Here is a 14449-nt window from a genome sequence, read left to right as displayed (position 1 = left end):
ATTTTGTATTTACAATAGTAGGTTGCAATACAAAGAGAGCCTCTATTATGCCTAGGCATTATGGGCCGACTTAACATTATTGGCTTACAGTCTACTTAATACTAAGGAGTATTTCATAGTTGTACAGTAGAATATTAATTATAAATGAATCAAAATTTGAATAATACAAAGATATAATTATATTCTAAAATGCTTTTTGTGAAAAAAATGATTCTATTATATTCCTGTCAACAATGGATAAAAGGTTCAATGTGATTGTTTCAGTTATGATGTGGGAGTACATAGGTGAGTGTGTACTGAGTATTTAGTATTTAGTCTAGGGTGATTTAAGGTTATTAATAGAATATTCAAGAGGTTGCTAGTAGAATTGCAGTAAATCAACCATTCAAATCATTATGAAGCTGTGTGTAGTCTGTGGTCAGTCAAACAAACGGGCTTCCACATGGATAAATTGTCATTTTTGTGGAAATTGGTGTCACGCTCCTTGTGCAGATATTCAAGAACTAGCTACAAGCAGTATTAAAACAGAGAAGTGTTTTTGGGTATGCCCAAATGAGGAAAATCTGTGGACTAAAATCACAAGGGTATTAAAAAAGGACAACATCAAAGCTGCTTTCATAGAAAACCTGGAAGCTTTCTACAACAGATGGGAACATAAAAAGTCTGGGCTGAATGGTACTGCCCTTGATACTGGCCATGTAGTCAGAAACTGTAAGGCTGGAGGTGATGTCCTGGTAGTCAGTAAATGTGGGGCTGATAGTGCTGTCCTGGGAGACAGTAATGGTGAAGCTGGAGGTGCTGTCCTGGGAGACAGAAATTGTGAAGCTGGAGATACTGTCCTGGGAGACAGTAATGGTGAAGCTGGAGTTTTTGTCCAGGTAGTCGGGAATTATACGCAGGAAGGAATACATATAAATGACCTCATAGGGGACAGGAGCCATAGTAGGGAAACAAGTGTAGTCAAAGATAAGATAAAACCAATATTGCAAACTAGAAATACCGCAGGAAATAGAAAACAAGAGGACTCCAATAGCAATAGTGAGGATAAATTACCAAAAACAACTGGTGGGAGCTCCATTGTTGGTGCTAGGGAGGATAGAAGTAAGACAGGGAAACATGCACCAACAGGGAATACAGCAACAGAAACCCAAGGCAAGCGGAAACCAAGCCTGTGCACATACTATGCACTTGGTATCTGCTGGCATGGGAAATCTGGAAAAACAGATGGGACATGCAACTATGACCACCCTAGAAAATGCCATGCCCATATGACAACAGAAAAATGCAAACTCCCTTCCTGTAAGCTTTTTCACCCTGAAATGTGTACCTCTTCAGTACAGGAAAGACTGTGCTATAACTTAAATTGCCAGTCATACCATCTAAAGGGGACAAAAAGATACAAAACATCCAGGCCATGGGAAAACCTGGGTAGCCACAGCCACTCAAGAGGGAGAGGTTTTTTAGTGCCAGGAAGGAAAAAAAACTGGCAGGAAATGGCAGAAATCGTACACCAAATCCAGTCATTCCTAGAGTGGAACCACAGTCGATGGCCTCCACTCCAAACCAACAGATACAGATACTAATGCCGGAAAAAAAATCCCCCCCCCCAGTACCAACAATACCACCAGTCCGATAACATTCTTCTTTGCAAATATACAGGGTCTAAAGCCAGCAACAAACAACAAAATACCTTTCATCCGTGGACTGCTTGCAGAGGCAAAAGCAATGTTCGTGGCTTTCACTGAGACCCACATAAAGGATCACTTGGACAACGAAATATGGATCCCAGGTTACAACCTATACAGATGTGACAGAGTGAACAGGCAAAAGGGGGGGGGGGGGTTGGCCTGTACATTGCAGAGTCACTTGTTTGCACAGAACTGCTAAATGCCTCAAATGATGTAGTGGAAGTTTTAGCAGTAAAGGTCGAGAACCAAAACCTAGTCATTGTGGTAGTCTACAAGCCTCCGGATGCAACATCCCAGCAATTCCAGGAACAGCTGTTAAAAATTGACCACTGTCTGGAAAATCTTCCAGCTCCTGCACCCAACATCTTGCTCCTGGGGGATTTCAACTTAAGGCACCTAAAATGGAGGAATATAGCAATTAATATTGTTGCAGTAATAACACCAGGAGGCAGCTCTGATGAAAACTCACACTCACACGAGCTTTTAAATCTCTGCACAAAATTCAATTTAAACCAGCAAATAATAGAGCCTACTAGACTGGAGAATACACTAGACCTCATCTTCACTAACAATGATGATCTGATAAGAAATGTCACCATATCAAAAACAATATACTCAGATCACAACATAATTGAGGTTCAGACATGTATGCGTGGAGCCCCAGACCGACAAAATGAGACTAGTCACGAGGGAGCATTCACCAAATTCAACTTCAATAACAAAAACATAAAGTGGGACCAAGTAAACCAAGTCCTAACCGATATAAGCTGGGAAGATATACTAAGCAACACAGACCCCAACTTATGCCTAGAACAGATTAACTCGGTGGCACTCGATGTATGCACAAGGCTTATTCCTCTAAGAAAAAGGAGGAGTAGATGTAAAATAGAAAGAGACAGGCGCTCCCTTTACAGGCGACGGAAAAGAATAACAGAGCGGCTAAAAGAGGTCAATATATCTGAAATGCGTAGGGAGACACTGGTCAGAGAAATAGCAAGCATCGAACTTAAGCTAAAAGAATCCTTTAGGAGTCAGGAATCGCGGGAAGAACTAAAAGCCATAAATGAAATCGAAAGAAACCCAAAGTATTTCTTCTCCTATGCCAAATCAAAATCGAGAACAACGTCCAGTATTGGGCCCCTACTTAAACAAGATGGGTCCTACACAGATGACAGCAAGGAAATGAGTGAGCTACTCAAGTCCCAATATGACTCAGTTTTTAGCAAGCCGCTAACCAGACTGAGAGTCGAAGATCAAAATGAATTTTTTATGAGAGCCACAAAATTTGATTAACACAAGCCTATCCGATGTTATCCTGACGCCAAATGACTTCGAACAGGCGATAAATGACATGCCCATGCACTCTGCCCCAGGGCCAGACTCATGGAACTCTGTGTTCATCAAGAACTGCAAGAAGCCCCTATCACGAGTCTTTTCCATCCTATGGAGAGGGAGCATGGACACGGGGGTCGTCCCTCAGTTACTAAAAACAACAGACATAGCCCCACTCCACAAAGGGGGCAGTAAAGCAACAGCAAAGAACTACAGACCAATAGCACTAACATCTCATATCATAAAAATCTTTGAAAGGGTCCTAAGAAGCAAGATCACCACCCATCTAGAAACCCATCAGTTACACAACCCAGGGCAACATGGGTTTAGAACAGGTCGCTCCTGTCTGTCTCAACTATTGGATTACTACGACACGACAAGGTCCTAAATGCACTAGAAGACAAAAAGAATGCAGATGTAATATATATAAAGACTTTGCAAAAGCCTTCGACAAGTGTGACCACGGCGTAATAGCGCACAAAATGCGTGCTAAAGGAATAACAGGAAAAGTCGGTCGATGGATCTATAATTTCCTCACTAACAGAACACAGAGAGTAGTCGTCAACAGAGTAAAGTCCGAGGCAGCTACGGTGAAAAGCTCTGTTCCACAAGGCACAGTACTAGCTCCCATCTTGTTCCTCATCCTCATATCCGACATAGACAAGGATGTCAGCCACAGCACCGTGTCTTCCTTTGCAGATGACACCCGAATCTGCATGACAGTGTCTTCCATTGCAGACACTGCAAGGCTCCAGGCGGACATCAACCAAATCTTTCAGTGGGCTGCAGAAAACAATATGAAGTTCAACGATGAGAAATTTCAATTACTCAGATATGGTAAACATGAGGAAATTAAATCTTCATCAGAGTACAAAAATTCTGGCCACAAAATAGAGCGAAATACCAACGTCAAAGACCTGGGAGTGATTATGTCGGAGGATCTCACCTTCAAGGACCATAACATTGTATCAATCGCATCTGCTAGAAAAATGACAGGATGGATAATGAGAACCTTCAAAACTAGGGAGGCCAAGCCCATGATGACACTCTTCAGGTCACTTGTTCTATCTAGGCTGGAATATTGCTGCACTCTAACAGCACCTTTCAAGGCAGGTGAAATTGCCGACCTAGAAAATGTACAGAGAACTTTCACGGCGCGCATAACGGAGATAAAACACCTCAATTACTGGGAGTGCTTGAGGTTCCTAAACCTGTATTCCCTGGAACGCAGGAGGGAGAGATACATGATTATATACACCTGGAAAATCCTAGAGGGACTAGTACCGAACTTGCACACGAAAATCACTCACTACGAAAGCAAAAGACTTGGCAGACGATGCAACATACCCCCAATGAAAAGCAGGGGTGTCACTAGCACGTTAAGAGACCATACAATAAGTGTCAGGGGCCCGAGACTGTTCAACTGCCTCCCAGCACACATAAGGGGGATTACCAACAGACCCCTGGCAGTCTTCAAGCTGGCACTGGACAAGCACCTAAAATCAGTTCCTGATCAGCCGGGCTGTGGCTCGTACGTTGGTTTGCGTGCAGCCAGCAGCAACAGCCTGGTTGATCAGGCGCTGATCCACCAGGAGGCCTGGTCACAGACCGGGCCGCGGGGGCGTTGACCCCCGAAACTCTCTCCAGGTAAACTCCAGGATTAAGTGGCTTTTGAGAAGAGTCTTATACTGGTTTTCAGACTGGATTACTTTAATATCTTCTGGTAATGAATTCCATGTTTTGGTTCCCTTTATGTGCATAAAGTTTTTACACAGTGTGATATGGACACGAGGTATATCAAAGAGAGATCTGTGTCTTGTGTTGTGGTCATGTGTCCTGTTTAGGTTAGGTAAGTTTTCTAAGATTCTTTTGGTGCAAAATTAAAATTTTTTACATTAACATTAATGAAAAAAGTATATCTTTAAAAGTATAAGAGAAAATTTCAAAAAGGACTTAATTTTAAATGAGTTCTTGCTAATTGACCAGTTTTACATATTCGGCACGACACACACACACACACACACACACACACACACACACACACACATATATATATATATATATATATATATATATATATATATATATATATATATATATATATATATATATATATATATGTATATATATATGTATATATATATGTATATATATATATATATATATATATATATATATATATATATATATATATATATATATATATATATATATATATATATATATATATATATATATATATATATATGTATATATATATATATATATATATATATATATATATATATATATATATATATATATATATATTATATATATATATATATTACTTATGACTGTAAAAAAGATTAACATATGAATGTTAGAATGGACTCTAGGTAGTATATACTACTGTGAGGGAGGGGCGAGCGTAGTCAGTGTGGCACCAGCTACCACAGTGAGAGTAACGTTATGGAGAACACCTTCCCTGTGCTCCATGGTCTGGCTGACCTGCGTCTGGCAAGTACAATTACTATGTTCATTATATTTATTTAGGCTCATTGTATTACCTATGTGATCAAGGAACCGGAGCTACTCTCACTTTCTTATTTAAAATATGATAACCTCATATTTCCTAGGTGCTGTATAATTCCCACGGGTTTAGCTCTTTCATATAAATATCGTAACAATAATAATTATAAATTTGATGCTGGTACATAGGAACACAGCATGAGAACCTGTTACTCAAGTGAACTATTGTAGATTCTATAGCAGAAGACACTGAAAAATTACACGAAGATATAAGCAGTGTTTTCCAGTGGGCAGTGGAGAACAACATGACGTTCACTGGTGATAACATCCAACTGCTTAGTTATGGAAAGAATGATGAACTTAGAAGGAACACTGTATACAAAACTCAAGAGGATCGTCAAATAGAACGAAAGGAACACTTAAAAGACTTGGAAATAATTGTGCCAGTTGACCTTTCTTTCAATGAACACAAGAAGACAAAAGTCACGACAGCCAGGACGATGACGGGGTGGGTAATAAGAACTTTCAAAATAAGGGAAATAATGCCAGTTGTGACACTTTTCAATCGGTAGTGCTCCCTCATTTGGAATATTGTTGTGTCGATGGTCCCATTCAAGGCTAGAAAATACCAGCGGGAACAAATACCGATATCGTTTACGGCCAGCATAGAGCCAGTAAAGCAATTAAATTACTGGGAACGCCTTGAAGTCTTAAATCTGTGCTCACTGAAGTGTGCAGATTTGGTCCCAAATCTGCACACTGCCGTAACATCATACTGGAATGAGAAATATGGGAACAAGTGCAAAATGAACCAGGGGTGCGGTGGGCACAATAAGGGAACACTGTATCAACATCCGTGGCCCCAGATTATTCAGCATCTTACTAGACACGGCTGGAACAAGTGTAGAGTAGAAGTCTTCAAGAGGAAATTGCACAGGTATCTTCCTCGGGTGTCAGATCAAACAGGCTGTGAGGGATATGTGGAGCAGCTGGCCTCCAGCAGCAACATCCTAGTTAACCAAGCTAGCACCAGACGAACCTGGCCCATGGCTGGGCTCCGGGAGTAGAAATACTCTCGATACTCATCAAAGGTAAAGGGACTCTTAACCTTTTTACTATTACAGACCCCCTTTGAATTGCCCAATATATCCCCATACCCCCTTCGCCAGACTGTCGATATTATCACCACCACCACCACCATATGTTCTTAATATTAGGTACCATATACTTCAAAAGATGTCAGTAGTTCGGTTTTACTTTACATATGGATAGCTAGCAACAGCACAGCTGAAAGAATATCAAAAGGATTTTATCACATTTATTTATAGAAAAATGGCAAATTGTTCAGAGATCGAGTCCCATATCCCCATTGTTTTGGTTCCCATACCCTTAAGGGAAATGGATACCCCAGGTTTACAACCTGTGTGTCAGAGAGACGGAGCAGCGCCTCCAGTATGGTAACAAATTGATTGCCTTATTGGTGCAGTGTTTTGCCTCATATTCATATTAAAGTATATCCTTTATCAAGTGTTTGATAAATCAAAAGTATCGAAACGTTGTAACAATATAGACTCGTCAGTAATCAGGAACTTGGGTAGATGAGATGCAAACAGTACGGGATGTTGTGTACCCGAAAGGTTTCGTTGTGACTATAATAATACTAAGACGAAGAAGAAAAAGAAGAATAAAAAATTATGGCAATCAGAAAATGCTTAAAATAACGTGAGAATAACTGAAATCTTGATTACCTGTTGGATTTAAGCATTATATTAAGCTCGAAAAATTTGTGCACTCATATATGTGTGAGTGCTTGTGCTCGTGTGTATGCATATTCGTGTGTACTCACCTATATGTGGTTGCAGGGGTCGAGTCATAGCTCCTAGCCCTGCCTCTTCACTGGTCGATACTAATTCACTCTCTCCCTGCTCCATGATATTTGTCATACCTCTTCTTAAAGTTATTTATGGAACTTGCTTCCACTACTTCACTCTCCAGATTATTCCAATTCCTGACACTCTAAGACTAAAGACATACTTCCTAACATCCCTATGACTCATCTGGGTTTTCACTTTCCAATTGTGTCCCCTTGTTTCTGTATCCCATCTCTGAAACATTCGATCCTTGTCCACCTTGTCAATGCCTCTTAGTATTTTATACGTTGTTATCATGTCCCCTCTATCCCTCCTATCCTCTAGTTTCATCAGGTTGAGTTCCCTTAACCTCTCCTCATAATACATACCCCTCAGTTCCGGGACTAATCGTGTTGCAAATTTTTGCACTTTCTCCAATTTCGTGACGTGTTTGACTAAGTGAGGGTTCCATACTGGCGCTGCATATTCCAGTATAGGCCTTACGTACACTGTGTACAATGTCGTGAATGACTCCTTACTCAGATGTCTAAACGCCAATCTCAGGTTTGCCAATCTCCCATATGCTGCAGCAGTTATTTGATTAATGTGTGCCACAGGGGACATGTTCGTTATAATGCTTACCCTAAGATCCTTTTCTTTAACTGACGTTTGCAGCTGTTGGTTTCCTAACCTGTACTCCGTCTGTGGTCTTCTGTGTCCTTCCCCAATCTTCATGACCTTACACTTACTGGGGTTAAACTCCAGGAGCCATTTGTCGGACCATACTTGTAGTTTGTCCAGATCCCCTTGTAATCTTAACTGATCCTCGCCCACTTGTATTCTCCTCATCAGTTTCACATCATTAGCGAACAGTGACACTTCTGAATCTATTCCATCCACCATGTCATTCACGTATACAAGAAACAGCACCGGGCCTAGGACTGAACCTTGTGTAACCCCACTCGACACATTCGCCACTCCGACACTTCAGCACATACCAACACACGTTGTTTCCTTCCTGTCAGGTATTCCCTGATCCATTGCAGCACTTTCCCTGTTATTCCTGTCTGCTCCTCTAATTTTTGCACCAGTCTGTTGTGTGGTACTGTGTCAAAAGCCTTCTTGCAATCTAAAAAGATGCAATCTACCCATCCCTCTCTCTCCTGTCTTACTTCTGTTACCTTATCGTAGAACTCAAGTAAATTTGTGACACAGGATTTCTCATCTCTGGAACCGTGCTGACTGTTATGTATGACCCCAATCTTTTCAATGTGTTCCACTACTTTTCTCCTGATAATCTTTTCCATGACTTTACATACTATACAAGTCAGTGACACTGGTCTGTAGTTTAATGCTGCCTGTCTGTCCCCTTTCTTAAAAATTGGAACTACATGTGCTGTCTTCCACGCCTCAGGCAACTGCCCTGTTTCGACAGATTTACTGAAGATTGCTGCTAATGGCACACACAGTTCCTCTGCTCCCTCTCTCAGTATCCATGGAGATATGTTATCTGGGCCCACCGCATTTGAGGTATCGAGTTCGTCTAGCAGTTTCTTCACCTCTACCTTGGTTATGTGTATTGTGTCCAGTGCCTGCTGGTGCACCCTACCTCCACAGTTTGCTGGAAGCATTCCTGACTCTATTGTGAATACTTCTCTAAATCTTTTGTTTAGTTCATCACATACTTCTTGGTCACTTTTGTGAGCTCCCCTCCTTCTTTCCTCAGCCTGATTACCTGGTCCTTGACTGTTGTTTTTCTCCTAATGTGACTGTATAACAACTTTGGTTCAGATTTGGCTTTTGATGCTATGTCGTTCTCGTATTGCCTCTGGGCCTCTCTCCTTATCCTTGCATATTCGTTTCTGGTTCTTCTGCTCAGCTCCTTGTTTTCTTGAGTCCTTTGCCTTCTGTACCTTTTCCATGCTCTATCACACTTGGCTTTGGCCTCTTTACACCTCCAATTAAACCATGGGCTCACTCTGGTCTTACCATTTTTTCTGTTGCCCTTTGGTATGAACCTTTCCTCTGCCTCCCTGCACTTAGTGGTTACTATTTCCATCATTTCATTTACTGTCTTTCCATCTAGTTCTCTTTCCCACTGCACTTCATGCAAGAAACATCTCATTCCTATGTAGTCCCCTTTTTTGAAGTTTGGTTTCTCTCTTTGTTCTCGTGCTTGTGCATTCTCCACTTTTAACTCAACAAGATATTCAAAACTCAGGACATCATGATCACTAGCGCCAAGGGGTCTTTCGTGGGTGATATCTCTTATGTCTGAACTATTCAAGGTGAATATGAGATCCAGCCTTGCTGCAACATCCACTCCTCTCTCTCTGGTTGTATCATTAACATGTTGATGCATGAAATTCTCCAATGCAGCCTCCATCTTAGCCCTCCATGTTTCTGGTCCCCCATGTGGCTCTAGGTTTTCCCAGTCAATCACTTTATGATTGAAATCCCCCATTATAAGCAATTTTGTCCTACCCATATGAGCCCTCCTGGCCACTTCAGCTAGTGTATCCACCATTGCCCTTTTGCTCACATCATACTCTTCTCTTGTTCTCCTGCTGTTAAGTGGTGGGTTATACATCACTGCTATCATCACCTTTGGACCACCAGTCTGAAGTGTTCCTACAATGAAGTCGTCTGTTTCCCTTCTTTTCATTCCTCCCATCTCCTCAAAACTCCACTGGCTTTTTATGAGCAATGCTACTCCTCCCCCTCCTCTGTTCTCTCTGTCTTTCCTCATAATCTGATATCCAGGTGGAAAAACTGCATCTGTTATCATCCCTGTAAGTTTTGTCTCTGTTAGTGCTATGATGTCAGGTGATGCATCAATGATGCATTTTTGCCACTCTTCACTCTTATTTGTTATTCCATCTGCATTGGCATACCATACATTTAGCTTCCTTTCCATTACTGTATTTTGGGAGATGAAAGAGGAAGGTACAGGCTGGGAGGGTGGGAGGCAGGGCACAATATTATGGGAGGCTGCTGTGATTGTGGAATTAGTGCTTGGGAAGGGGGGTGGCTATGGAGTGAGGTTCGTTTCTGTTTACTGTGTTTAGTTGATATGTGGTGACAGGGGTTGAGAGGTTTCTGCAAGCATTTGTGTTTGATGTTCCCCCAAAGGCTGAGTTTTCCTGTCTGTCGTTGCCTGTCCTGTCTCTCTTTCTTTCCACTGGTTTTGTCTTGCTCTCATTTTCAGTCTCAATTTAGGAACACTTTTTGATAATCTGGAGTCCTTTAACAGTGGTTTCTGTTGTAGTATCCTGTTCCTTACCACATCTTGAATGTCAATCTGATTGGTCGATTTATCAGTAGTAGTAACCAGTTACCAGTAACCACTGTGCCAGTTGACTCACGACCAACCGTCTCTGCCTGAGTCACTGTCTATTCATATTGAGCTGACCTGGCATTAAGACCCTCATATGGGTACGTGGGCGGCCAGTCAGTCAGTGTTACGAGTGTGAGCAAGGAGATAGGTACGGCTGCAAGGGCGTTACACACATTATCTGTAATTATACGTACTACCAGCCTACATGAGTATTTCTTACCTAATCCACGTGTCGAACTCCCACATGATAAATGGTGACAGCGGTGGGATAATAAGTTCGTTATACCCATCTTCTCACCTGGTAAAGCAATGGCTTTACGACGTTTGTTCAACAGAGTCAACAAACGCTTGACTTCATCTGGGAAGTCAGTGGGAGCTAAGTCTTTCTCCTCAACTGGTGGAACAGATTGATCCAGTGAAGTGGATGAGGTCTCCCCGGCAGAAATAGCACCGACCCACTGGTCAGGTGACAACTCATCCTCTACCTGAACAGGATAAGGATAGTGAACAAGGTCAACAAGATTGGTATTTGCCCTGAGGCGAACACTGTGACCAGAAGTGTTGGCCAGGAAGAAATGGATCTTACTATCTCTTACAACATGTAAGGATGGTTCAACAAATAGACCTTTTACTTTGCAAGAATCACTGTCAACTAGGACGTTATCACCATCTGGAACACTAGGAACAACAACAGACACTCTAGTGAGACCACTAGCCGCAACAGAGACGTCTTTCTGCAGACGGCATGTGACATCAACAAGAGATGGCATTACTAGTTGCAAGTAATTGTTTTCCGACAAGGCGTCCCCTGTGGAGAAACTACTACTCGAACTAGCAGGCATTGCAGGGATAGGTTGTGCACTCAAGGCAATCTGAGCGTCCTCGGACACTTGAGGCATCGGACTATCCTGCAAGTCTGAAGGTATAGGTGGAACACTGATGGGAGTGACAGAATTACCAGTGCCTGACCGCTTGGGTACGCTACTGGAGAATGCATTAGCTTGTAAGGACTTAATCCGTACATCATACTCTGCAGCAGTATAACAGATTTCTGATCCAAGCTGGTAACCCCAGAATGGAACGATCAAGTCGTCAATTTGGGCATGCCATCGATAAGGGTCGAGCACAATGCGTAAGTCTCGCATGGAAGCAAAGCCCAGTAGAAGGTCACCAGGGAAAGTAATCTGGTCGACAACAAGGAAGGAAGCAGTGAAGTCTCCACCTTTTTGTTTGCACATAACTTCCAATGCAACCATAGGCCCTATAGTGCAAGCATCTGTTTATAATGCGCCCGTTCATTTGTTCATGGACTCTGGTGCGCAAGTCAATATTATTAGGTCTAGTTTGTTTAAGGATAAGCAGTTACGACATGTCCTTCTCGTAGAACCGACTCATGTGTCCTCCCTTAGTGGAGTATCTGGTTCTCACCTGCGTGTCCGAGGTCGGACTTCCCTAACCTTTTCTATCCAAGGTAGAGACTTCAAGTAGTAGTAACCAGTTACCAGTAACCACTGTGCCAGTTGACTCACGACCAACCGTCTCTGCCTGAGTCACTGTCTATTCATATTGAGCTGACCTGGCATTAAGACCCTCATATGGGTACGTGGGCGGCCAGTCAGTCAGTGTTACGAGTGTGAGCAAGGAGATAGGTACGGCTGCAAGGGCGTTACACACATTATCTGTAATTATACGTACTACCAGCCTACGTGAGTATTTCTTACCTAATCCACGTGTCGAACTCCCACATGATAGATTTTTTTCCCCTCGAATACCCCACAAGTCTGTGAAAATTTTCTACCTGAGACATGTCCCTCTCTCCTGTTATTGCAATGATGTTCTTAATCTCTGTTTTCTCCCAATGCTTTCTTTCAGTCTCCTGAAGCCCATGAATAATTATTGACCTCTCCCTCTCCTCTTTCCATTTCTTTTCCCTCTGTATCTCTGGATCTGATTTAAGCATCTCCTTTGCTGTTTCCCTAATCATCTCCCAGACACCATGATTGATGGCCTGATATTACTCCTCGCTGTCTGCTGATGTTCCCATTTCAGTCATCTTGCTCCTTTCGGACCTCATCTTGAGATCCTGCTTCAGCACATCCATTTCTTCCTCCAATCTCTGTATCTTTGCCTCAGCTACTACAGCTCATGATTCCCACTACTTGCTCTCTGCAGATATTTGCTCTAACACGTTATTGCAAAGCTCGTTTAACCTTTTCTCCCATTGTTGTTCCATTTTGTTCTTGAGCCGTTCTACCCATTCTTCCTTTTCTGACCAGCCATCATCGGTTCCCTTGCCTTTACGTCCTCCCTTTTGAGAGCCCATTTTGTTTTTATCCTGTTGGGATGTTCTAGCTGCTTCAGCTTATTGTAAAAATGTGTGTGTGATGGGGGGAATTATGAGCTAATGTGTTAGGTTAGGCTTGTGTGTGTGTGTGTGTGTGTACTCACCTATTTTTGGTTGCAGGGATCGAGTCATAGCTCCTGGCCCTGCCTCTTCGCTGATTGCTACTAGGTCCTCTCTCTCCCTGCCCTATGAGCTTTATCATATCTCACCTTAAAACTATGTATGGTTCCTGCCTCCACTATGTCACTTTCTAGGCTATTCCACGGCCTGACTACTCTATGACTGAAGAAATACTTCCTAACATCCCTTTGATTCATCTGAGTCTTCAACTTCCAATTGTGACCTCGTGTCTGTGTCCCTTCTCTAGAACATCCCGTCTTTGTCCACCTTGTCTATTCCGTGCAGTATTTTATATGTCGTTATCATGTCTCCCCTGACCCTCCTGTCCTCCAGTGTCGTCAGACCGATTTCCCTCAACCTTTCTTCGTAGGACAATCCCCGTAGCTCTGGGACTAGTCTTGTTGCAAACCTTTGCACTTTCTCTAATTTTTTGACGTGCTTGACTAGGTGTGGATTCCAAACTGGTGCTGCATACTCCAGTATGGGCCTGACGTAAATGGTATACAGAGTCTTGAATGAATCCTTACTGAGGTATCGGAACGCTATCCGTAGGTTTGCCAGGCGCCCGTATGCTGCAGCAGTTATCTGATTGATGTGCGCCTCAGGAGATATGCTCGGTGTTATACTCACCCCCAGATCTTTTTCCTTGAGTGAGGTTTTCAGTCTTTGGCCATCTAAACTATATTGTGTCTGCAGTCTTCTTTGCCCTTCCCCAATCTTCATGACTTTGCATTTGGCAGGGTTAAACTCAAGGAGCCAGTTGCTGGACCAGGCTTGTAGCCTGTCCAGGTCTCTTTGTAGTCCTGCCTGATCCTCAAGGACATCTGCAAAGAAGGACACTTCTGAGTCTATCCCTTCCGTTATGTCGTTCACATATACCAAGAATAGCACAGGTCCTAGGACTGACCCCTGTGGAACCCCGCTTGTCATAGGCGCCCACTCTGACACTTCGTCACGTACCATGACTCGTTGTTGCCTCCCTGTTAGGTATTCTCTTATCCATTGCAGTGCCTTTCCTGTTATGTGTGCAAAGAAGGCCTGATCCCTCTAGCTTTACCAAGAATGCAGTACTGACCTGTCTTGTGAGGATGACTGTGTATTCTCTTATCCATTGCAAGGCCTTGCAGTCCAAAAAAATGAAGTCGATCCACCCCTCTCTCTCTTGTCTTACTTCTGTCACCTTGTCATAAAACTCTAGTAAGTTTGTGACACAGGATTTTCCTTCCCTGAAACCGTGCTGGTTGTCAATTATACACTTGTTTCTTTC

General features: G+C 42.6%; 1 protein-coding gene across 1 annotated transcript in view; it reads left to right on the top strand.

The window, feature by feature from the left end:
- The first annotated feature begins 5397 nt into the window (after nucleotides 1–5397).
- Nucleotides 5398–14449, top strand: part of LOC128690536 (sorbitol dehydrogenase) — a 44567-nt gene continuing 35515 nt past the window's right edge. Inside the window, exon 1 of the mRNA XM_053779221.2 lies at nucleotides 5398–5519. Within this exon, the coding sequence (XP_053635196.2) occupies nucleotides 5472–5519 (48 nt within the window). The 5' untranslated portion in view covers nucleotides 5398–5471. The remainder of the gene's footprint in view (nucleotides 5520–14449) is intronic.

The sequence above is a fragment of the Cherax quadricarinatus genome, chromosome 29 (genome assembly GCF_038502225.1).
Source record: "Cherax quadricarinatus isolate ZL_2023a chromosome 29, ASM3850222v1, whole genome shotgun sequence".
NCBI classification, from domain to species: Eukaryota; Metazoa; Arthropoda; class Malacostraca; order Decapoda; family Parastacidae; genus Cherax; species Cherax quadricarinatus.
Note: the sequence above shows the minus strand (reverse complement) of the source record. Positions and strands in the feature narration are given on the sequence as shown.